A 25,707-nucleotide genomic window follows, 5' to 3' on the forward strand; every position below is an offset into this window, starting at 1 on the left:
TCCACGACATTAAGCAATGTCGACTCGAGCTGGTTACCGATTGGGTAAGTAACTATTTTGAATTGCCACTTTGAGCATATCAGTGTTTCAATAGCCTCCGTGGTCTAATGGTTAGAGCGGTTGTCTCTCGATTCGGAGGTTCCGGGTTCGAATCCCGGTGGGGACACTGTCAAGCAAAAGTCGCTTTGTGACTTTGTGAGACTATTCCCGGTTTGGCTAGGACATTGCAGGCTGAATCACCTGATTGTCCGAAAAGTAAGATGATTCTGTGCTTCGGAAGGCACGGTGTAAAGTCGTTGGTCCCGGCTGCTATCTATCCGGTGGTGCTCGTCATGAGAGCCATGTCAGAGGCCTTTGGCGACTCAATAACTCTAACACCAGGGTTTTTAAGGTACATCAATCTTACAACCCACACGATAAGAAGAAGTGTTTTAAAAGACAATCACGCCGTTATTCTGATTTTTGCCTATAATAGCAGTCGTTTAGCACTTCGCTGGGAGCTAGAGTTAAGACGTGTGGGCTTACTTAAGAAAACTGACTTAACTGAATTCCAATAAGATCATTTTTACTATTTGTGATAGTAGGTAAATGGTAGTCGCTCAAAAGTCGAGTAGTACAAAACGATTTAATAGAAAAGAATAAAATTGAAATTGGTAGTAAAGGATGCATGGAAATTGCTAAGACAACATAATGACAGCTTTACTAAAAAAGCAGTCAAGAAACAATCAAACGATTAAATTTAGAGTGCATTAACTAAAACAAAAGGTTAAAGTTAAAACGTATCAAAACTTGTATTCAGAAAATAACATTACTCCTTCTTTAATGGTACCACTGGTAACAAAATTATAACTATCTTAAACAATAAAATATTAATCAAAACTTCTAAACAAATAAATACGACATCATTTATCGTCATTTCATAAAAAGAAACAATATTAAATCTTCTGTACTAATAAACCTAAAAGTAGTTTAGCTAACAACTTAACTCATTTACGTCTCCATCAAATTATAACAGAGGAATGTTACACTTAAGAATTACTACCACCCCGACGGAGGACGAGTGGCTACAGACATATGAGGTAATCAGCCCGCAGCGCACGCAGTGGACCTTAAACAGCTTTGACTCCTTCAAATCTCCAGGAATGGATGGGATCTTCCCTGCGCTTCTTAAATGGGGCGGGAAGCATCTCACTCTGAAGCTGACCATCGTTCTGCGCGCCTGTCTGGCTCACCGGTACGTGCCGAAGCAATGGAGGGAGGTCAAGGTTATCTTCATACTGAAACCAGGTAAAAACGACTACTCGGACCCCAAATCCTTCAGGCCCATCAGCCTGACCTCTTTCATGTTGAAAACATTAGAGAGGTTGTGTGACAAGTACCTTAGAGAGAGGGTGCAAATTTATGTGCCCTTGCATCCAAACCAATATGCCTACAGCCCTGACAAATCTACAGAATCGGCACTTCACGCAGTAGTAAGTAAAATTGAGGTGGCGGTCAAAAACAGATCCATGTGCTTAGGAACCTTCATAGATATAGAAAGGGCTTTCGACAGGACCAGGTGCAGTAGCATTACAGCAGCACTGGTAAGACATGGCGCGAATGCAGTTATGACAAAATAGATAAACAACATGTTGAGCCAACGAACCCTCAAACTCGGGACGGGCGAAACACAGCAGGCATTAATGGCAAAAGGATGCCCCCAAGGAGGAGTCCTATCGCCACTACTATGGAACCTTGTGGTGAATGACCTGATCACCACACTAAACAATAATCACTATTACACAATCGGCTATGCTGACGACATAGTGATACTGACGAGCGGCAATCATGCAGGTACGGTATGCGATGTTACCCGCTCTGCACTAGCCATCGTGGAACGCTGGTGTTTTAACAACGAACTCTCAGACAATCCCAACAAAACTGAGCTGGTTATGTTCACCAACAAACACTTCCGCCTGTTCGACACTGAACTCCAACTATCTGCGGAAGTAAAGTATTTAGGGGTAATACTTGACAGCAAATTAAATTAGAGCAATCACCTAAACGGCAAAATTGACAAAGCCACAGTCGTAATCTGGCAATGTCGTAGGATAGTGGGTAGAACCTGGGGGCTAACCCCAAAGATAACTCTGGCTTTACCAGGCAGCCATGCGACCAATAATAAGCTACAGTGCGATAGTTTGGTGGCCACGCACCACACTATCCGTAGTTGAAGCTGAACTACAACGAATCCAGAGGTTGGCCTGTATGGCGACCACGGGCTGCATGAGGACAATACCAACCGCGGCCCTGGAAGCCTTACTGAGCCTGCCGCCGCTGCACCTCTTTATACAACAGGAAACGCTAGCTACGGCGGTACGTCTCAAAAAATCTAATCTCTGGAGACCACCTAGGGTACCACACACCGAGATCTTCTACGAGGCGATAGGTAAGGAACCGCTAATAGAAGCGGTGACTGACAGGATATCCAGACAATTCGTCTTCGACAAGAAATTAAGATACAGTTACACGAAGAACCTCGTGAAGGACTCAACCCATGAGAGCTGAGAATCTTCACGGATGGATCAAAGACAAGGTCAGGCACTGGCGCTGGAGTATTCTCAGAGGACCTAAACATACATATCTCAACACCACTAGGACTTGACTAGGTGCCCACAACACAGTCTTCCAGGCAGAATTGGCATCATAATGGCAGCACACGCAATCGCCTCAAGGAAAATATTGGACTACTCCATCCGCATACTCTCTGATAGTTGGTCAGTACTACAAGCTCTGCAAAGTTATACTTTGACCTCAGGGCTAATCTACAAATGCCACAAAGCTCTGTCAGAGGTAAGCACCACCACCAGCTTAACTCTGCAGTGGATCAAGGGACACAGCAACTCGCGAGGGAACGATGCGGCCGAAATATTGGCGAGAGGATGTTCGGAACTGAGGGTGGCAGGACCGGAGCCAATTATAACTCTGCCTTATGCCTGGCTCCGGAACATGCTGCGACACAACACCAAGGTAAAACACCAACCGTACTGGTCTAACCTAGGCACGTGCAGGCAGGCGAAGGAAGCCCTCCCGACAATCGACCCCGGTTTGTCGAGGAGGCTGAGACAGCTGAAGAGGCCACAGGTTCGGCTTTTGACTGGGGCCATAACCGGCCACGCCCCGCTAAACAAACACCTACTAACACTACGTGTTACAGATAGCCCCCTCTGCAGAGAGTACTTGGAGGCAGAGGAGACAGCCGCCCACGTCATTCTTGAATGCCCAGGGCAGAGCCATCAGCATCAGAGCGCTCCACTTTATTGTTATTATTCGCACGAGATGCACACCATACTGTAAGGAACTAGACACTGACTGAGAGACAGGAGGCCCTAGTGCGCTTACCCGCTTGACAGAAAGGGATAGCAATATGCGGCAATCAAGGACGCTGTCTCCGCGCCCCTTTGGCCCGGCATTATTTGAAGGCCCACGTAATTTTTGTACGGTTGTATGTTCATACGCCTCTTTGCCGCGACGCACTTTGAGGATAGTTGGTAAAAGTTTATGGTCGTATGTATGTACGCCTATATAGCGTGACACTATTTGGTGGTTCGCACTGTCACATGAGAGAAGTATGTACGTACGCCTTTATACTCCGATGAATATCGGGGACTGAATGAAAATATCACTTATACGCCTTCAGTACGGCTTTTTGGAACGACATAAAATGATGACTGTCTGTTATACGCCAAATGATTTTTTAATTATTTACTTAACTAATTGTTATGATAAAATTATGAAAAAAATTGTGCTTACGTATTGTTACAAGACGAATACGATGCCGTTAAAAACGAAAAATGGCATTTTTGCGTATACGCCCCTTTGGCCTGAAGCCCTCGATATGTATCGAAAGAATCGTCTCATAAATATGGTACTACGCCTCTACACTGCGCCTACACCTACACACCCTTTACACTGGAATAAGATGCTATGGGACATATTTTTGAGTAAGATGTGTACACCCATATTTTTACACATGACTGTACAAAGCAAAGTTGAGCCTAGCTAAATTGGTTGTCCTACCATCTTTAAGTGATATAAAATCAAGCATTTTCAGGGTTCCGCAGTCAACTAAGAACTCTTATAGTTTCGCCATGTCCATCTGTCTGTCCGTCCGCGGCTTTACTGATCGTTAGGGATAATCATGCATGGTGAGTTGGAGACAGAAAAGTAAAATAAAGACTAAAAAAATTTTGGTGTGGGGTATGTATCGTTGGATAGGTCTTTTAAAATGAAAAAAGGGTTTCCACCAACGATTTTTTGATAAAGTGAATATTTTTTGTTTAAATATATTGTAATTGTGTAATATTGTATACCCGAAAAGGGTAGTTGTGACTATGTATCATTTTAACTAATTTTACAGTACATATGATGCTACTTTACCGCACTAGTGCGAAAATTAGCATATTACGTTACTGTGTCGAACATTTAAAGGGCCATATGTACTGTAAAACGTTGTACGATACATGTGCGAATAGGTAATTCGCAACTCGTGTCGATTTAAAACACTCCCTTTGGTCGTGTTTTAATTTATCGCCACTCGTTTCACTTCGTTTCGCCATTTTTCGCACTTGTATCGTAATGTACTATTAACATCTTGTTTGACACGAATTATTATTCTTTTCGGAAATAATCGCTCTGAAAAAAAAAATTGTCTTCTCCCCTCTAACTTTTGAACTATTTTTTAACTCAATGTCGTGCTTCAAATTTGACAACTAAACGAGATAGCGCTGGACGGCTCTAGGGGCCTACCGCGAAAACCGAAATTCGCAAATTGCGGGGATCTTTCTCCTTTACTCCAATAAAGGCGTCATTAGAGTGACAGAGAAAAATGTCCGCAATTGAAGAATTACGATTTTCTCGGTTATGTACATTATGCCATCGAGAAATAAGTAAGCATTGAGTACTCACTCCATACATCAGTTTTGTTACCAAAACTATGGAAGGTGGAGGTTTAATAACCAAAACGCTTATTTATTTTCGTAGTCGACATCTAGAGTCAAGTAGAGGATTTTATTGCGCAAAAAGTTACAACATTACCAGCAGGAGTTGAAATTAGAGTTCCGGTTAATATTAGCTGAAAATTGCTGAGCATTAGACTTTTTGTTTGTTGCGACATCTATTGTCAAGTAGCAGTATTGATAAATCCGCTACTTGACACTAGATGTCAACTACGAAAGTAATAAAGCCTAATAAAATAAGCGTTTTGGTTAGAAAACTGATGTATGGAGTAAGCAATCTTAAGCTTTTATTTCTTTATGATTATGCGGTAACTTAGGTTGTCAAAATCGGGTCCATACAGAGCGAGCATACGCGCGAGGCAATTTCCGAACGCACAAAACGACCACTGTAGACGTGCCTCAGCCGAGGCGGCGCGCTCGGGCAAGGAAAACGCGAGCGCCGCTTTGGCAGAGGCACGTCTACACTGGCCGTTTTGTGCGCGAGGAAATTGCCACAAATCAGTGTCCAGAAAACATATCTGTTTCAGATGTCAAGCTAGACTAGCTTTTATCTTAGACTTAACCTCTTTTACAATTAATAATTTATTTATTTATTTAATAAGCAGGCAGGCAGTTTGACAACTGATATAACCTGAATCCAATATTCATAAAGATTGTTATCATGAACGAGTAGTAGATATAGTATGCTTGTCTAATTTATTTTTATAATGCTTTGATGAATGGAAATAGTTTTTTAATTAAGACTAAAACAAAAATGCGAGAATATTAACTTTATTCTTAACAGTATTGTTACTTAAAATTATGACAGAAGTTGGCCCTCGCCACAAAGACCTTAGTCTACATACACTCACATCTACATAAAAGTAACTACCTAAAGATTTAACTAGGTACAACATATACTCAACAATCACTGTATTAACACACACAATTAAGCTGACAAAGTAGTAAAATATAATATTGTGAAGTCAAATTATGTCCAACCAATTCCTTAAGTTTAGAACGTACAGACTTAACGTAAGTCCCCATGTAGTTGCACAAGTACAAGTTCAAGCTTAGCTTTTAACTCTGATAGAAAGTAAATATGCGATGTTATCTATGAAAAGGGACCTTATTGTCGATGGCGCTTCCGCCGTTATAAACGATGCTCCAATACAAATACAACGTTGCGCGACGCAGTGCGGCGTAAGCACCATCGACAATAAGGTCCCTTTTCAAAGATAATGCCACATATTGCCCTGGATCTTGGAGTAATCCAAATTGGAGGCTACCTGTCTTAAACTAAATTAGAGGCTGTTATTTATACTTTCCTCATACATATATATATATATATATATATTTAATAAAATGTTTGTATCAAACAATAAAACTAAAAACACATAATCATAGAAAGTGTTCCATTTAGCCACTGTGGCGAGGGCCAACAGCTCACTCTCACAGTCAATATAGTCACACTACCACTGCCGCATGTAGACACACTACCGGCGGCCGCCCCTGAAGCCACCTCCGCGGCCGCCACCGCCACGCCCAAAGCCTCCTCCTCGACCACCGCCTCCGAAGCCGCCGCCACCGCCTCCGAAGCCGCCGCCACCGCCTCGGCCACCGAAACCGCCGCGGCCGCCGCCTCCTCGACCACCAAACCCTCCGCCGCCGCCTCGACCACCTCCCCGACCCCCAAAACCACCCCCACCTCTTCCACCGCCGCCCCTACCCCCTCGACCGCCGCGCTTCGCACCAGGCGGCTGAGGAAGAAACCTCTTCAATGGCAACAATTTCGCTGGGTCAATATAAAACTGCTGTCCATCCTTAAAACTCTTCGCTTTTATATTCTCTCCTAGCTTAACTGAAACGTAGTAGTCTCGCAGATTGCCAAAAATCTCATCAATTTTGCCGATTTGTTCTTTATTTTCTAGATAAATTGGCGCGTTGAAGTAGGGTACGTCCTCAATGTCGACTTTACAGACCAGGTCGTCCTGCACTGTCCAGCCGTAGTGACCCAGAGGCGTCACGCTTTCGGGAGGGCCCATATCTTGTTGTCGAAAACCACCGCCACCGCCACCGCGTCCTCGGCCTCCGCCGAAGCCCCCGCGGCCTCCCCGACCTCCGCCGCCGCCACCACCGCCTCGGCCACCGAAGCCGCGTCCGCCACCGCCACCACCTCTACCACGGAACGACATTTTCACTAATAAACACGAAACAAAATGAAGCTAACCTTAAAACGCCATGCGTCGGCAAATGACATTTGAACGAGCGTGTTTATTTTGACATTGACACTTGACAGCGTCATCGAGTTACCAGTAAATAATGAACAAATCCCGTAAATTTTCAATAAATGATGTTTGTCGTTATAGCATAGATCCCTTATAAAATCCGACTGGAATTTAATGACAAGGATAATATGGATCAACTATTTCAATGTGAAAACATTTCTAAACAAGGTTGGGTTTTACACAAGCCAATGGAGATTGGACTGAGCTATGGCATCATTAGAAACGTAGATCTAGATCTTTGTGAGGAAGATATATTAAAATTAGTGACTTGCACTGAGAAAATAATTTCAGCCAAAAGATTAAACCGTCGAGATAAAGGCGATGGTCGTTGGTGCCCGAGTGAGGTGGCACGGCTATCCTTCAAGTGCTCGAAACTGCCACCTTTCGTCAGCGTTGACGGCTTACGAATTAAAGTAGAGCCCTATGTTCACCCGGTGACTCAGTGTTTCAAATGCTGGAAAATTGGCCATAGCATTGGAAATTGTACATCCAAATTTTTTGTGTGCCCTAAATGCGGAGGCGATCATCCCAACTGTGTAACTACAACTTTCAAGTGCGTCAACTGCCGTGGTAACCACATCGATGGCGAAGATCTGCCCAGTATACAAAAAAGAGAGGAAACTTCGGGAGTTGATGTCCGAATTCAACTGTACATACAGAAAGGCATTGACCCTTTACGCAGCTCCACTACCAAGACCTCTGGAGGAAGAAATACCTTGCACGAATAGTCAGTCATTCCCTCCATTAAAGCATAGCCCACAACCAGTCTCTGATAAATCGCCATGTTTTGCATCGTACAGTAATGTTCTTTCAGAAGGAAGAGACAAATCTATTCTGACCCGAAACGTGCAGGATCCAGTACCTGGTACATCCAAGCTTGGATTGTCGGATAAAAAAATAAAAATTCAAATCAAAAACGAGAAAAGGAAGAAAACCGCTGTTCCACCCAAGATGGAGAATATATAATTTAACACTCAAAGTGACAATTAATCCCTCGAGAACGAAGACGGGAATGATCGGAAAACGACATTTAATGAGCTGTTAAGACGGGTAAAGGAGGTGATTTTCCTAAAAAGTATCAGTATCCAAGATAAAATCCAAGGCGTAATTAAATTATGTGTGGAATGGCTGGTAATCCTGGCGGCAGGATTCTTTTCAGACTCAAGTATAGTTAAAGGTTTTTTACAGTTTGTTAATTATGGCTAGTTCTAGTAAATCCATTAGTTTAAATATTATCCAATGGAATGCCCAGAGTCTGTTAGGCAAACTTAAATCGTTTCAAGAATTGTTAAGATTACAAAAAGTTCATATTGCTGTGGTAAGTGAAACATGGTTATCAAAAGATTATAGCTTTAGAGTTAATGGTTATCAGGTTTACAGAAAGGATAGACATGATGGTTACGGTGGTGTAATGATTCTCGTTCACAACTCGATTCAATCTCTAATATCAAATGTTGTCATCGGTAATGCAGGTATCGAATTTCTGAAGGTTAAAGTTTTGAAATGCCAAGTAATTGAAAACATTGTTGCAATTTATTGTCCTAGTAAAATAAATACAAGTCAAACGGATTGGGATGAAGTCTTTAGTCATTGTGAGACGAAAACCCTAGTCCTTGGTGACTTTAATGGACATCACTCTAGTTGGTCGTGTAAGACGGATCCAAGAGGTAATCTAATTTACAATTCTATTTTGGACTGTAACTTGTTAACACTTAACAACGGGGACTCGACTTGGATGAGGCTATCCGACGGTGTGTTACAAAAGTCCTCTCCCGATATTAGTTTGGCCAGCTCAGATATAGCTTTAGACCTTAATTGGTCAATAGTCAATGAAACATTAGGGAGCGATCACTTCTTTATAAAACTTTCAGCTAAACATCAATGCGATTTCAGCACCCCTGTCATGAAAAGAAATTTCAAAAAGGCTAATTGGCAAAAATATAAAAAAGATTTAAAAGAACACTTCGAAAATTTTACGAGCTCTAGTGACCATCAAGAAGACTATAATCAATTTATTAATGTCATTAATCTAGTAGCAGATATTCATATCCCATATTATACGTTTAATAATAATGCAAAGTCAGCATTTAAGCCTAAACCCTATTGGAACCAAAAGTTATCAGAAGCTATAGCCCAACGCAGGCTGGCGTTAACCATGTTTCGTAGGAATCCTACTCCAGGAAACCTAGAAATTTTACGGGACAAGACTTCTAAGGCCCATGATGACCTGTGTGGGGCTATACGAAAGGGTTGGCAAGATCTATGCTCTTCAGTCGATTCAAATACTACCTCGAGCGAGATGTGGAGGAAAATGTCCTTGATGAAGGGCTACAGATCTCCTCGACAGTACATTGACCCAGTACTAGCTGAGGAACTACTATGTACGCTGTCTCCAGATTACGCCGTCCCTCCTTCGCCCTTGCTTTTGGATTATGAGTCTCCCATTGACATCGATATCTCTATACAGGAGTTAAACAAATGCATTAAACTCAAGGATACCTCTCCTGGGTGCGATGGCATTTCATACTCTATGATTAGACATCTTCCAGAAAATGGCAAAAAGATCTTGTTGCGCCTATACAATAACTTTTTCATAAGCGGATTTGTTCCTAGTCAATGGAAAGATATTGGCATTATTCCTATCCCAAAACCAGGTAGAGATCCGAGCCAAGTATCATCATTGCGACCTATTTCATTAATGTCGTGTATTTGCAAAATCTTCCACGCAATTATCAATCATAGAATCGAGTGGCTTCTAGAGCGTAATAAAGAGTTCTCCGAAAATACTTTGGGGTTTAGGAAATGTAAATCATGCTTAGATAATTTGAGCATCCTGGTTACTAGGATTCAAATTGGCTTCACAAGAGGATTATCAACTTTGGGCTGCTTCCTAGATATTGACAGTGCTTACAATAATATCGATAATACAGTGCTAATTTCTACTCTGGACTCATTAAAAGTAGGACGTAGAGTATGCAACTACCTTTGGAATTTTTTGAAGCATAGAAACCTCAAAATTCAATTAGATGATTTAGTTATAGAAAGATCGACAGGTCGCGGTTTAGCCCAGGGGGACCCGCTATCCCCGTTACAATTTAACATAGCCACTATGAAGGTCTGTAAAATTCTTGAGAAGGAGATATTCATTTCACAATATGCTGACGATTACGTTCTATATTGCCATTGTAAAAGCTCTGCTGAGGGAGAAATAAGAATACAGCAGGCTTTAGATAATATACAGACTTTATTTTTAGACATTGGTCTAGAGATTTCTCAGAGTAAAAGTAAAGTTTGTCTGTTTAAAAGGGGGTTTAAAAAAGATAACATTTCTATTAAAATTAAAGACCAGGCATTAGAAGTTGTGGATACCGTTAAATATTTGGGCCTTTGGCTTGACCGAGGCTTGCGATGGGGGAAACACATAAATGAAATTAAAGTTAAAGTCATTAAATTTATAAATATATTTAAAGTGCTGGCGGGATCTGGATGGGGAGTGCACCAAGTTCATTTAAGGCGACTGTACATTGCAATGATAAGAAGTAGGCTTGATTATGCAAGTTTTTTATTTGGAAATAGCGCTGCAACTAATTTAGCTAGGTTAGACACACTTCAAAACACTTGCTTACGAGTAATAGGAGGGTTTATAAAAAGTACGCCTATACATGTGATGGAATCAGAATTGACCTTACCTCCACTAGCAATTCGGAGACAGTATCTTGCAGGTAAAATGCTATTAAAATCTAAATCTCTTAGTACAAATATCCTACCTGGACTTCTGACGGATTTGAAAAATTCTTTTGATAACCTCTACTGGCGTAACAAAACCAAACCGTTACTTGGACTTGTATTTAATGAGTTTAATGATACCCCGGTATACTGTAGTAACCAATTAGAAATGTTTTCACTCGATACCTGGGTTACAAATATAGATTTGAGTAATTGTCTAGTATCAAATGTTGATAACATTAACAAAGCTAAAAGTAAGTACGACGGTTCGAAGTTACGAAGTATATGCGATTCAATGCTTACAAACTCTTATAATGACTATTATAAGATTTTTACTGATGGATCTAAAACAGATTTTGGTAGTGGGGCAGCGTTCCTAGATTGGCAAACCGGAGAGGTAATTAAATTACACATTGTGAACGATATCTCGATTATGGCCATTGAAATGATCGCAATAGAAGACTCTCTTTCATATATTGACAGCATAAATAGTCACAATAAATTTGTAATTTTAACGGATTCAAAATACGCTCTTCAACATTTGAACCGCTGTACTCACGTCTTTAGGGACATTCCATTGGCGTACTCAATAATTCGTTTAGTACTTAAACTGAACGCAGCCAAAAAGAAAGTTATTTTACAATGGATTCCCTCTCACTGCGGTGTTGTGGGGAACGAGGTGGTGGATCGGTTGGCTAGGGAAGCATCCGAAATGAGTGAAAAGTGCCATAATGTTCCTTGGTTTACTGATATTCTATACAAAGTCAAGAATATGTGCTTTAACAGGTGGTCTGAATATTTCGATGAAAGATCTCGCACAAAGGGTATATGGTACAAAACGATTCAACCCTCACTTCCTCGAGCCCCATGGTTTTCTTTTTGTAAGTTGAACAGGCAGGATCTAATTGTTGCCTTTAGATTGCGATCTGGCCACATTCCTTTGAATAATTTTGCGTTTTTGATGCGTAAAGTTGACTCGCCCAATTGTAATGTATGCGGAGTAATTGAAGACGTGTTTCATATAACAATGGAATGTCGCCGAGGTGTCGCACAGCGTCGCTTGCTTAATGTCTGTTCCTATGACCTCGGCCAAGTCAATAGCATCCTAGCATTCCCTGATTCGGAAGAGGCTGGGCTCCTTTATTCTATGGTTATCGATATCATAGCACGTAGAAATAGTGAAAATTAGACTGGTGTAGTTTTGTTAGAGAGCCACTATGAGGGTGGCATTTATTTAAAAACCCTCAATAAATAAATAAAGATAAAAAAAAAGAAAAAAAAAAATAGAATAGATCGTGTCATTCACAAATCTATGCGTTATCATAAATGTATATTTACATGATTAGCTCTTATTTCATAGCCGCAATGTACATACAAAAGACATATGTTATACATGTAATAAAATGAATGAAGATAAATTTTTACACATGTTCTACAAAGTCTCCAAAAAATCATAAAATATCTTTAATTTAGGTATGTATACTCAATGATGGCAATACTTCCACAGACAACATATTTTTGTACATTTTTATTTGATGTCGCACGACTCGCACGTTGTCGCATGGTGTAAGAATGTCTTTACTATATTTTTGATAGGTGTTTGTCTACGGTTGATTCGATTTTAATTGTCTAGTATTCCTCTGTGTTTTTAATTGTCTATAGTTACCTAATTTTCGTCGTTTTTGAGTTTGATTTGTAGAAAGAACAAAAACATTTAAACAAAATCAAAATACAGCACTTAATTTTGCAAGGATTTTACTTTCGCTGTGTGTTGTAATTAAGTGTAACGTGTGACTGTTTCTTTCTCATTTAGATAGTGTTCATGGCGGCTCAAGAAGATGAGATTAAAAGTCTCATAGAGAAAAACAATGAATTGGTGCAAAAAGTTCAGTATTGGAAGATGACGGCGGCTCAGAGGGAAAATGAGAAGTTGGAACTAATGAAAGAGAATAATGAGCTGAGGCTCAAAGTGATTGTAAGTGTTGCAGTTGCTCAACTTAGCAGGAAACAGCTGTAGAGTTGACAGGTCAATGACCGTGAAAGGGCCCTTAATTTACCTTGAGGTTTAGTCTTTATCTATATCAAACTTTTCTGTTAATTAAAACTTTTATATCGCGAGTATATTGCGGCTTTTCCTACTTCATTTTTATTATATTATTCTATAAAGTAGGTATAAAATCAATTAATTGTTTACTGATTTGTTTATATATATTACCTATTTCAAAGCAACCAGTGACAATCACAGAAAAAGAGGTCCCTCCGCAGGACTTGGGAAAAGAAACACATTAGACTATAATATTTACCCTATATTTTTGCAATGGCTCTATTAGATCATATATAATATTCATATCATCTATAATTTCCAGCGCCTTAAAAGCGGCGGTGCCGCAGACGCTCGCAAGCTAGATGCTGCACTCCAACAAGCTAGCAAGCAGGCGCTCACCCACCTCGTGCAGGCCTCCAGTGCCATCACACGCTCCCTTGAGTTAGCCAAGACTTACATGAGAGACCGGGACGGTAAATATATTTTTAAAAGCTGTTACATTTACATTCACACACATAGTGACTGACAACCGGTCTGGCCTAGTGGGTAGTGACCCTGTCTATGAAGCTGATGATCCCGGATTCAAATCCTGGTAAGGGCACTTATTTGTGTGATGAGCACAGATATTTGTTCCTGAGTCATGGGTGTTTTCTATGTATTTATCTATATACATATGTACTGGAAGAGATCCCTTAAAGGGATAAGTTCGCCTTTGTACTAATGATGAGTGTTTAATTTCCTGTTTTGTTTTCATTTCTGTACAATAAAGAGTTTAACTACTACTATTCCTACATATGTATATTGTCGCCTAGTACCCATAGTAGCTTTGCTTAGTTTGTGGCTAGGTTGATCTGTGTAAGATTGTCCCCAAATATTTATTTATAATTATAGTTCAGTGGTCTTTTCCTCAGACTATGCCTGACCAGACCTGCCCATTTCCACTTCTGTCTTTTGATCTTTCTGGTTCCGTCCGAGTCCGAGGAAAAGACAAGTGGAGCAAAATAGTTAGCCTATGGTATCCATGAACAGGAAACAGAAAACTGCATTGTTTTCTGTTTCCTGTTCGTGGATACAATAGGCTAACTATTTTGCCTGCGGGGAGTCACCCGCATGCTGTATATCGATCAAACCATCGACTTCTGTGTTTCACTAATCGTTATACCACCTTATCGCCTGCGGGAGTCACCCGCATGCTGTATATCGATCGAACCATCGACTTCTGTGTTTCACTAGTCGTTATACCGCCTGCGGGGAGTCCCCGCACGCTTTATATTGACAGTGTTATCGACCAATGAAACTGAGCCATAAGAGCTTCACTCCTTATGGTCTAGTGACCTTCTGTAAGTGGAGTACACACTCCACTGTACAATTAAAGTTACAAACGCATGAATTAGAAAGAACAAAGGAGCATGTAGACAGTCTTACATGATAGACGGTCTTGTCCACATTGACCTTAATTTTAATTGGCATTACATTATCCATTTATACACAGGTGCAGATACAGTTTCTCCAAGATGGAGCAACATCAGCAATTCCACTGAGAAGGTGCACCGAGTGCCTCCCATGATGATGGGCGGGCAATCCATACAGCCCGTAGTTTCACTTAGCAGGGCTACTCTGAACATCAACACTTCTAGTAAGTATGATTATAAGACAATGACCATTTTTTAGGGTTCTGTACCTAAAAAGGGAAAAGGGAACCCTCATAGGTTGTCATATAGCTAAGCGAAATTATCTAAGTCAAAGAATAAAAAATAGTACCAACATTATTAAAGCAACCTGGAAAGTAATCAATGTGGAGACTGGTCGCTCGAAACACAGAGTGAATGATTTTAAACTAAATATTGATAACAAAATTATAGATTCCAATTTAGAAGTAGCTACAGAATTTGAAATTTTTTTCACTGACGTACCAGTTTTCACAACTAAGGATTTAAATTCATCACCCTCATCTGCTGTTACTCTATTAAAAGATAACGCTCCAGAGTGTTGTGGAGATTTTCATTTTGAACGTGTTTGTACCTCCGATGTAGTAAAGGCGTTTAATTCGGTTAATGTCAAAAAAACGAATGACCTCTGGGGAGTCTCTGTCCATGCTGTCAAATCCTTAGTAGAAATTATAGCGCCTGACTTAGTAATTATATTTAACAACAGTGTTGATTGCGGCGAGTTTCCTGATTTAATGAAACATAGTAAAATAACTCCTTTATTTAAATCGGGTAGCAACTCTGACCCCACTAACTTTAGACCGATATCTGTGCTACCAACGTTCAGTAAGATTTTTGAAAAATTAATTCTTTCTCAATTAGTACGACATTTTAACGTCAATAATTTAATGCATAATAAGCAGTTTGGTTTTACACGGGGTCGCTCGACAACCGATGCTGGTGTTGAGCTAATTAAGCATATCTTCGATGCCTGGGAGGAGTCACGAGATGCTATAGGTATCTTCTGTGATTTGTCTAAGGCCTTCGACTGCGTTTGTCATGAAACATTAATCAGGAAACTACACTATTATGGAGTTAGAGGAGCGGCACTGGATTTACTTAAGTCCTACTTAAATGGTAGAATACAAAGGGTCGATGTGAATGGACAGCGATCACCGGGGTCATTGGTCTCTATGGGTGTACCACAGGGGTCAATATTGGGACCTTTCCTGTTCCTTATCTACATAAATGACTTGCCATTCCTTGTAAAGACCCACCATGATATAGTATTGTTTGCAGACGACACTTCACTTATTTTCAAAGTCAAACGACAGCAACAAGCTTACAATGATGTAAACGATGCTATTTCTAAAGTAGTAAATTGGTTCAATGTTAATAATTTATTGTTAAATGAGAATAAGACTAAATGTATTAAGTTTGTCACTAGTAATGTAAGGCATGTACAAACAAGTGTCATTGTGAAGGATGAGGAATTGGAACTAGTTGATAGTACAGTTTTTCTTGGTATAACTTTAGATTCTAAACTCCAGTGGGGTCCCCATATTGCTACTCTTTCGAATAGACTGAGTTCTGCAGCTTTTGCAGTAAGCAAAATCCGTCAGTTAACTGATGTCAAAACAGCTCGATTAGTATATTTTAGTTACTTCCATAGCATTATGTCATATGGTATTTTACTGTGGGGTGGTGCTTCAGAGATAAATACCATTTTTGTTCTGCAGAAGAGGGCTATTCGAGCAATATATAAAATGAACCATAGAGACTCACTGAGAGATAAATTTAAGGAAATTGACATCATGACAGTGCACTGTCAATACATTTATGAGAATATTCTGTATGTGCATAAAAATATTGCCGATTTTAAGAAAAATTGTGACATTCATAATATTAATACTAGAAATAAACATAAGCTCGCATTGCCCTTCACTCGGCTCCATAAAATTAAAAAATCATTCATGGGTAATTGTGTGAGATTTTATAATAAACTTCCAAACCATATTACTGAGTTACCAATTAATAAATTTAAGAATCATGTAAAGCGTAAACTTATTTCTAAAGCTTATTATACCACACAAGACTACATGAATGATAAAACAACGTGGGATTAATTTTGATTCGAAATGATTAATTATTTATTATATTTGAATAATGATGATGAAATGGATATTCCAATGCATGTATTTCCTTTGTTGTTTTTATTATATTTGTTTGACATTTAGAATTTATTCTAGAAACTATCTAGACAAGTATTTTTTATACATTTTTTTTTGTATGACTGTATTTTGTGAAAGTTTTAGTATTAAATTTGATCTATGAATTTTATTCATTAGTATTATATATGGAATAATATTTACAACATCAATAAATTGCTCTGATAATTAGATTAAGATAATTATATGTAATACTGTCTTACTATTCATAAGTGCTTGTTGCTAGGCCTACATGAATAAAGTATATTTGAATTGAATTGAATTAGCATCACTTTGTTGTCCGTTCGTCTGTCTGTCAAGACCCTTTATCTTGGAAACGCGTGGAGGTATTGGGTTTGATATTAAAACCTTATAATTATTCAGGTCTACAGTCCCTTGCGGCTGTGAAAAAATCAAACTTCTAATTCAACGAAAAAAAAAAGATACTATAGAACTATAGAATACTTTCCGTTGACCTAGAACTATGAAATTTGGCAAGTAATATCGTTATATACTACAAGTAGGTACAGGGAAAAATATCGAAACTATAAATTGATAAAAAATAAAAATGCATATATATGATAGATTTGTTGGACATGTTGTAGGTTATTGAATAATATTTTTTTTGTATACGGGATAATAACTTGGTTTATTACTATGACGCGCATATTTGTCAAATCTAAAGGTTACCAGTGGTTAGCAGTTCGCCGGACGATATCGGCCTGTCAGTTATTCGCAAAAGCTGACAATCGGGAATAACTGACAGGCCGATATCCTCCGGCGAACTGGTCATCAGTTGTCCCCTTTACCTTTATTCTTTATTGTATTGCAGTCATGCTCATTATACATTAGGTGTTACAATTTGAAGATGGTAGGTACATGACACCCTGTAAGGGCACTGAATATTTCTTAAGTCTAGGTATTTAATGCAATATAAGATATAAAATGTCAAGTTCGTTTATGAAATTAATAAAATAATGATGGTAAATACTAAATGTAATGGTTATTTTATTAATATATTAAAATAATAAGCAACATGGTTAATTTCTTCTTCTTCTTTAATTCGAATTCAAAAATAATTCTAAATAATTTCTCTAAACTTATTTTCGATTAATTTCACTTTAAAGTTCTAATTGCAAATATTTTATTTTCAGGACAAACAGCCAGGAGTCCCAATTCTAGTCGTAATGTTACCATTAGAGCGTTGCCAATGCATATGCTACAAGGTATGTTTTATTTATTATTATTTATTTCCAAAATAGTTGTACAGCATAACAGTATATACTAAATCACTGCAAAACTACAAACACTGAAACAAAAATAGGCTAACTAATAATATTATGTACATTTTATTACTACTACTTTTTTTGACATTGAACCATCGCACTGGGAGACTTTGGCACAAGATCGGCCGAAGAGGATGCATACAGTGAGTACAAAAGTGCAAGCCTTTGAAGAGTGAGTCGAGTGGAACTCGACGCTAAGATTGACGAGTTAAGAGGGAAGTATGGGCTGATTTACCCCCTTATCCATAAACGTCTAAAGTTGACAAGCTGCTAATAATCGTTTGTCCCTTACCATCATACCAATACGTCGGAAAGGGACAAACGATTATTAGAGGCTTGTCGACTTTAGTAGACGTTTATGAATAAGGGGGTTAGACTGCACGCGAACTCGCAGGCGATGTTAGTTACATTGTGGACTATTGAGGTTACAAACAATTCGGCCGACCGATCAAATACCGCAATGTAATGAAAATCGCACGCGAGTTCTCGCACCGTCTAAATAAGCCCTATAGCACGTACTCGATACAAAAAGATAAAATGTTTTTCCACTTCTAAATATTTTCTATTCTCCATGATTTTTATGTATGTTATTGAAAAAAATGAAAAACTAGCTTTAGAAGTTTTCCTTTTTTTCAAAATTTGCAAAACAAAAAAATTACCATCCAAAACATAAAAAAATCGTGATACAAAAGCTTAATAAATACTTTCAATGAAAACTATAGTGAACATGATCTGTCCAGCTGTTTTTGAGATATTGCAAAGATAGATAGATAGATAAACCATTTATTCGCTGGCCACAATACACACAACTAAACAAAAAAATAATACAAACAATAGGAACACCAAAATAAAAATTAAATAAAGAACAAAAAGCATCAATAAAAGGTAATGTGTGCTGTGTGCGTTGCAGCAAAACAAAAGGGTTGTGGCTCAGTAACACGCTCCACTCTTTCGGGTGAAGCACTGATAATTCTGCTAGAACCCAGATCACGAACGATTCACGATGTAACAAAAAAAAACATATATATACATAAATGTAAAATTTCATTTAAAAAAATACATTGGAGAAATATAATATATTGGAGAAACAAACTTTGGGAGTCCCTCATGGTTACCTGGTTGCTGATTACCGAATTTAGTCTTCACTAATACTATTATTTTATTTGGTTTTAGTGATTCATAATGTATATAAAATGATTTTCTTCTTATAATTACACTTGACACTACGTATTACTTAAGCATGCTAATCACACTGACACTTCAATATCATAACTTTGCAAGTACTCACTTTCAATGATAATTATGTCACTAGTTTTATAAACAAGGTATTTAGGTAAGTACTAACTTTGAATATTGCATATTTTACACTGTATCTTGGTTGACGTGGTCTGGTCCTGGCAGAATATCAGTGCCTCTCCCATAGGGTGAAGCGTAATACTGAGCCAGAACCCTTCTGTTTTGCTGCGACGCACACAACATTTCCTATATGTATGGAACAGTATTATTTAAATGTATTTTTTTTTCTCTTTCTACTTCTATTTTGTATGAATGTGTATTTCTCTCGTATAATTTTGTATTATCTGTTTTTTTGTCATTTTATTAATTGTATTTCCTGTGTGTATTGTGGCAAACAAATAAACGGATTATCTATCTTATCTATCTATCATAAATATTTAGTAGCATGCCTATAAAATAATAATAAGTGTCGTTGTATGGATTATGTAAAGTCTTCTCTTCTTAGTAAAAAGCGCTTGTAATGTACATGATACTTAGTAATAGCCCCCGCTTAGCCTATTCTGAAAGAATGGTAACTACGGAACCCTACAATGAGCATGGGACGACATGCTCTTGGCCGATTTTAAATATCAATGATAGTTTTTAGTGTAAATGGTTATTTTCAGATGTTTACATTCCGCTGACGAGGATAGACATGAGGGACATTCCTAACCACAATGAAAATGAACAAGAAGCTGCAGATGACAGCGGGGACAACATCCCGTTTGACTGTGAGTTTGTTTCCATTAATTATTCTAAATAAAATAAATAAAAATAATATATAAAACAGACGCATTATACAGCATGTATTTAAACCTTCGAAAACTTTCCTTTAACCTTTTTGAGGCCAATTATTTACTAACATGCTCAGGGGATGGCCTGTTATAGAAACGGCATAAAACTACCACGAAAATGCATGTTTGTTACATTAAAAAAAAAAACATAAAATCAGTATTTCAAGAGAAGTTGTCCAAGGGACCAAAAAAGCGTAACCATGGCAACGAGTGACACTAATATGTTGATCCACCTAAATAACACTTGTACAATCTGTGCTGTCAAAATCGTGGCAGAGTTATCTTGGTCTTGGCGGTGGTTGGTAAGGGCATGTATTTGTGTGATGAGCACAGATATTTGTTCCTGAGTCATGAATGTTTTCTATGTATTTAAGTATTTGTATATTATATACACGGTGCTCACGAGGAACCCAAAAGATTTTGACAGTGTATTACTGATCACATTTAGAGACTAAAATGTCATATAAACTTTTATGGATTTCGCCTAGTTTCAGAGTTAATACCAATGTAAAAAAAAACATCTTCTTATCGTAACTTAGTGCAAAACGCCTTTTTGATCGCGATGATGCCATTATGGGGCGTAGTCTGAATATCCTTATTGATAGATGTCGAAAAGTGACAAGTAAACTTTGCAAGAACTAGTTTTACCAAAAAAAAAATCGTAAAAAAATATTTTAATTGCCAGTTTTACCATAACATTAACTTTTTATGTACAAATAAGTTTAAAATTTAAAAAAAAAAAAAAAAACAAAAAAAAATTTTTTTTTTGGCGAAATTTTGTGAAACTCGTATAACAATTTTTCCTTCTTTTGGCCTCAGAAGTACGTGGTTAAAATCTTTCGGATTCCTCGTGAGCACCGTGTATATCGTTGTCTGAGTACCCACCACACAAGCCTTCTTGAGCTTACCGTGGGACTTAGTCAATTTGTGTAAGAATGTCCTTATAATATTTATTTAAATAACTCTGATGATTTTTTTTCCAGCAAGCATGGAGGAGGTGGCAGAGGAGCCTCAGAACATGACTGAGGATGACGATTACGAATCATCGTAAGTGTTTTCTACAATTACTACACTGATATCGCGAATAGGGTTGTTTCCAATTTTTTGAAACGCTTGCATTACGTTCTATATTAACTAAAAGTTGCCCTAAAATTCAACTTTTATACTAAAAACTGCTTTAAATATGTTAAATTAACAAAATATATTTTGACAGATGCTTTCGGGCCCAAAACGCTCTTTGAAAATTGTGTGACGTCACAGTTTACGGTTTGACACATAACTACATACACACGTAGAAGATACGAACTGTCAACTGACATTTGTCATTTGTTGTTTATCGCCTAACTGTCAACATTGTCAATCCGAGAGTTGTGACACTTGTGACGTCATCACAATCTTCAATGACGTTTCGGGTTTGGTCACGTGACGTGTGCCAAAAGATATTTTAAATTCAATATTTACAAAAATATGGTCATTACAGGTCCCCTAAAAGTAGTTTAATATGTTCTTATAATCCAAAAGAATTTATTGGGGTACAATTCTGCCCTAAGATTTGTAAATGGGTAGTGACCAATTAACACGCGTTTAATACGACGTTTTTCAACACACTTGCATGGAAAAAACAAAACTTATAAATTAGTTTTTTTTTTGTCAAAACGGTAAAAGTACAATTTTCCAAATGGTGGCTTACAGTTTTAACATCGAATAATTGCACGAAAGCGTGCTGGGCTTATAGCGAAAAGCGACTGGTAAATATAAACTTAACTATCGATGCTAGTTAATAAATATGTTTTTATTAAGAGTAAAAAAATAATTAAATAATAACTCAATGTACTCTTCTTCGTTTTTAAGACAAGACAATTTTATAATTTAGCTTCCTTAATTTTAGACGCTTAATACCCGAAAATATGGAACAAAATTTGGTCGTTTACTTTAACAATAGTAAATGGGACATTCACGAAGAAAAAAATTGGGATGAGTAAAATTAATTGCCTTGTCTTGTCTTAAAAACGAAGAAGAGAACATTTAGTTATTATTTTTACTCTTAATAAAAACGTATTTTTACAAGCAAACCCTTGAGTGAACTAGTATACAGAACTAGCATCGATAGTCGAGTTTATCGATAAAGGAACTCCCTACTTGTCAAACAATTTTGCCCCACGGATTCCTATGTCTGGTTATAATATACTGAAAAAGCACGCGTGTTTAATATCTAGAATAAAAACGTCGTTTTAAGCAAGTGTGTTGAAAATTATTATGTTTGCGCAGGCCCAGATTAGACATAGTGACTGAAGATGTTGAACCAGAGAGTGAAGAACAGACGCCACCTAGGTGAATTCACTATTACTATTTACTTACTAAAAATATTTTAGAATCTCGCACTCAATGACGACCGGTTTGGCCTAGTGGGTAGTGACCCTGCCTACGAAGCTGATGGTCCCGGGTTCAAATCCTGGTAAGGGCATTTATTCGTGTGATGAGCATGGATATTTGTTCCTGAGTCATGGGTGTTTTCTATGTATTTAAGTATTTATAAATATTTATATATTATATATATCGTTGTCTAAGTACCCTCAACACAAGCCTTATTGAGCTTACTGTGGGACTTAGCCAATTTGTGAAATAATGTCCTATAATATTTTTATTTATTTATTAATGTCTTTTTAACCTCCTAAGACTCTTGAGTACAAGTTTTTGTACTTATTCCAAAATCTATTTTGAAATTTTATTGTGTAGCTTATCTAAATTCAAAAACAAAACAATTGCTTCTGGGTCTCAGGAGGATGGTACAGTCGATGTTATTATTATTAATAAGTTCACATTTTTCGCCTTAGTACAACGGAATAAGGTGCAAAAGTGTACACATATCTTTGACGTTGACCGTCGACTGTACTTCACTTGATCAAGTTTATTTGACAGACGAGTCAGAGGCGCATTAGACCAAGATAAGTTGGCAGCGATTTTGACAGCCCAGACAGTGAAGTCTTTCGAGCGCCATCTTGATAGTTAGCCTCCTAATTCCTTTGGTTTTCGCTCATTAATATTGTTTAAAGTGTAATATCGATAGCTTATTATACAGTAAACTAATGCGGTAGTGTGCAGTGAATGGAGAATTAATCTTAAAACGCGTTTAACCACCATTTTGGAGTCAACAGCCGGTAGTCCACGTGCCACTTGTAAAGTCCAGCTATCGCTTTACAAGAGCTCATAAAATGACCGTACTCTGTCTTGTACTAACCGTACAAGTTTAGTCGTATTTAAAGCTCCTAATACCTTGATACTGGTGAAATAGTCCGACTGGACTGAAGCCATAATTTTAAAAGAACGAATGACGTTTACTTAACACGTGCACAGCTGGGCTATCGAAATCGAGCTGAAAAGTGGTAAACCTCTATCTTGGCTGACTGTGCATCAAATTTATTATTATGATTATTATTTATTAATCAGGCAGGCCGTTGAAACAACTGATAGTTGCCTGTATCTGAGTGATCTCCACTTAATATGTATTCTTTGCGCTGGTTAAGTATTTGTCTAGTCTGTTCTTAAACTGATTGACATTCAGTGCTGAGACCACATCTTCTGGTAGTTTGTTCCATGCTTTGACCACTCTGTATTCCCTACAAAATTGGTCATAATTATTTTTACTTTACGATCAATACAACTTTAGGAGCTACAGGATGTTTAAGTTAACAAAGAGATAAAAATAGACGAAAAAAAACCTATCAATAGCAAGTCGGGCTATGCTCAATGTAGGGTTCCGTAGTTATCAGTCCGTCAAAATAGACTTTTTGCAAAAATTCAAAAATGGCTGCACCAATCAGGTTCGCTATAATTTTTCTTGTAATTTACAAAACTACACGAATTATTCATTCATTTATTCCTTTATAAAACATAGTTTTACATGTCAATACAATTTTTCATATTTAGAACTATTTATAGCTAACTTACATAATATAACATCAGTCTGTTATAATGTTAGGTATAACATGTCAATGTATGATATGATATGATATGATATTTATTGGTAAATATTTACATTTACAAGTCATTTTATATACAATTATCTTGTGATAGATTTTACATTGGATGTCTATTACATTATTTATTTACTATACTCATGTATTAATAACTTTCGACTCGTATAGCATTACAAAATATTTGTGAGGTGAAAATAAATAAATAAATATTATATTAAATAAATAAATATTAATACATAGTAAGTATTATACTCCTATATAGTTTAGTAGGTACACGATTGAGCCAATGACCCGTGGCCATCGAAAAACTCGTCAATGGTATAGCAAGCCATTTCTAGTAGTACAGCTTTTAGTTTGCGGACAAATATTGCATCGATAGAAGCTTGCTTTATTTCATCGTCCAGTATGTTGTACAGTCTGATTCCCATTACATGCATAGACTTCCTAGTTTTCACGAGGCGACACGCGGCATGTGTGTGTAATGTTAGGTGTATGTGTAGGTGGTATGTATGTTATTTCCCCTGATTGCTCATGTCCGGCTTAATTTAACGTGGCTAATAGATTTCATCCATCTTGCCACCAAGACTCGGAAACCGGTTAAATTTCCAAACCGTTATCATGTACTTGGCGCAAAACCTTTTAATTTCGGTTCCGCTCGAATAACCGTTATTTTAAACCGGTTTTTATGAGAACAGATCTTTCAAATTAACCAGTTTAGAGCGATAAAAACCGGTTTCTTCCTATATCGGTGTCTATGTTTACGTGGCACACCACTAGACCGGCCGTCACTCGTCGAATAAACCGGTTTTTTTGAGTTACAATAAAGTTCTTAAAACGTTCGCGTTCTTATAAAAGTTCGGAGGAACACTGAAATTTACCGGTATTTTATAAACCGGTTCCGATCCTTGCTTGCCATCCAGCGCGGCAATGCCATTTTGGCACTCTATTGCTGGGTTTTAGTATAATGATTATTGTGTTTAAGAGAGGTATGGGCATTGTGAATGTCATCTCGCTTTGTGTGGTAGGGTACAGCCAGTGGATGTCATTCCAGATCTAGAGCAGAGCCCAACTGGGGAAGTACCTCCAACTTACAGAAAACAGCAGCCAAATAACACTAGACCCTACTCATAGTGTTGTTGCCGGTGAGTAAGGTTACCAGAGCTCAACGAGGGGGGTGGGGGTTTAGGGTCGGCAACGCGCATGTAACTCCTCTGGAGTTGCAGGCGTACATAGGCTACGGAGACTGCTTACCATCAGGCGGGCCGTATGCTTGTTTGCCACCGACGTAGTATAAAATTGTGCCTAATTGATATCATTTAGATGTCAGTGTACTTTCAAATTATCTGTTATCTGTTCTGTATAATCTGTTAAGTACAAGCGTCCGACGATAAAAATGTTCAGTTTGTAATTTGTACTTTATTCCCATAGACCTCGGGTCGATAATCCCTTGGAGGGTCCCAGCTGGTTACTGGACGCGCCGCGGGAGCCTGACTCCACTACCGAAGAGGCTCCTAACACACCTAACACTGACAGTCCTGAGGTAACATTATCAATCTGGCAGATTTATATAATGTATGTTCTCGTTTCTTTATTAATTTTATTTTATTCCTTTTGTAAGAATTCGATATTTTTTCTGAAAGAGCTACGTGTTTGTATGATTTGATATGACATATAATTTTTTTATCATATTTTTATAAAGAAGAGTAG

At 38.0% G+C, this 25,707-nt stretch overlaps 2 protein-coding genes and 1 long non-coding RNA gene across 3 annotated transcripts in view; 2 read left to right on the top strand and 1 right to left on the bottom strand.

The window, feature by feature from the left end:
- Positions 1-25,707, top strand: part of LOC133518415 (uncharacterized) — a 166,220-nt gene that overhangs the window by 87,486 nt on the left and 53,027 nt on the right. The window lies entirely within an intron of this gene.
- LOC133518404 (probable H/ACA ribonucleoprotein complex subunit 1) lies at positions 5,753-7,338 on the bottom strand. Its single transcript, XM_061852081.1, has one exon. It carries the CDS (start codon positions 7,169-7,171, stop codon positions 6,473-6,475), a length of 699 nt encoding a protein of 232 aa, XP_061708065.1. The 5' UTR covers positions 7,172-7,338; the 3' UTR covers positions 5,753-6,472.
- LOC133518405 (nucleolar and coiled-body phosphoprotein 1-like) overlaps positions 12,397-25,707 on the top strand; it is a 34,274-nt gene continuing 20,963 nt past the window's right edge. The window contains exons 1-8 of the mRNA XM_061852082.1: positions 12,397-12,965; positions 13,357-13,507; positions 14,527-14,670; positions 17,823-17,894; positions 19,856-19,960; positions 21,007-21,070; positions 22,292-22,354; positions 25,429-25,540. Of these exons, the coding sequence (XP_061708066.1) occupies positions 12,813-12,965; positions 13,357-13,507; positions 14,527-14,670; positions 17,823-17,894; positions 19,856-19,960; positions 21,007-21,070; positions 22,292-22,354; positions 25,429-25,540 (864 nt within the window). The 5' untranslated portion in view covers positions 12,397-12,812. The remainder of the gene's footprint in view (positions 12,966-13,356; positions 13,508-14,526; positions 14,671-17,822; positions 17,895-19,855; positions 19,961-21,006; positions 21,071-22,291; positions 22,355-25,428; positions 25,541-25,707) is intronic.

The sequence above is a fragment of the Cydia pomonella genome, chromosome 5 (assembly GCF_033807575.1).
Source record: "Cydia pomonella isolate Wapato2018A chromosome 5, ilCydPomo1, whole genome shotgun sequence".
Taxonomy (NCBI): Eukaryota; Metazoa; Arthropoda; class Insecta; order Lepidoptera; family Tortricidae; genus Cydia; species Cydia pomonella.

Excerpts from the sequence above, each read along its gene's own strand:
- LOC133518404 (XM_061852081.1), bottom strand. The coding sequence starts at position 7,171 with ATGTCGTTCCGTGGTAGAGGTGGTGGCGGTGGCGGACGCGGCTTCGGT.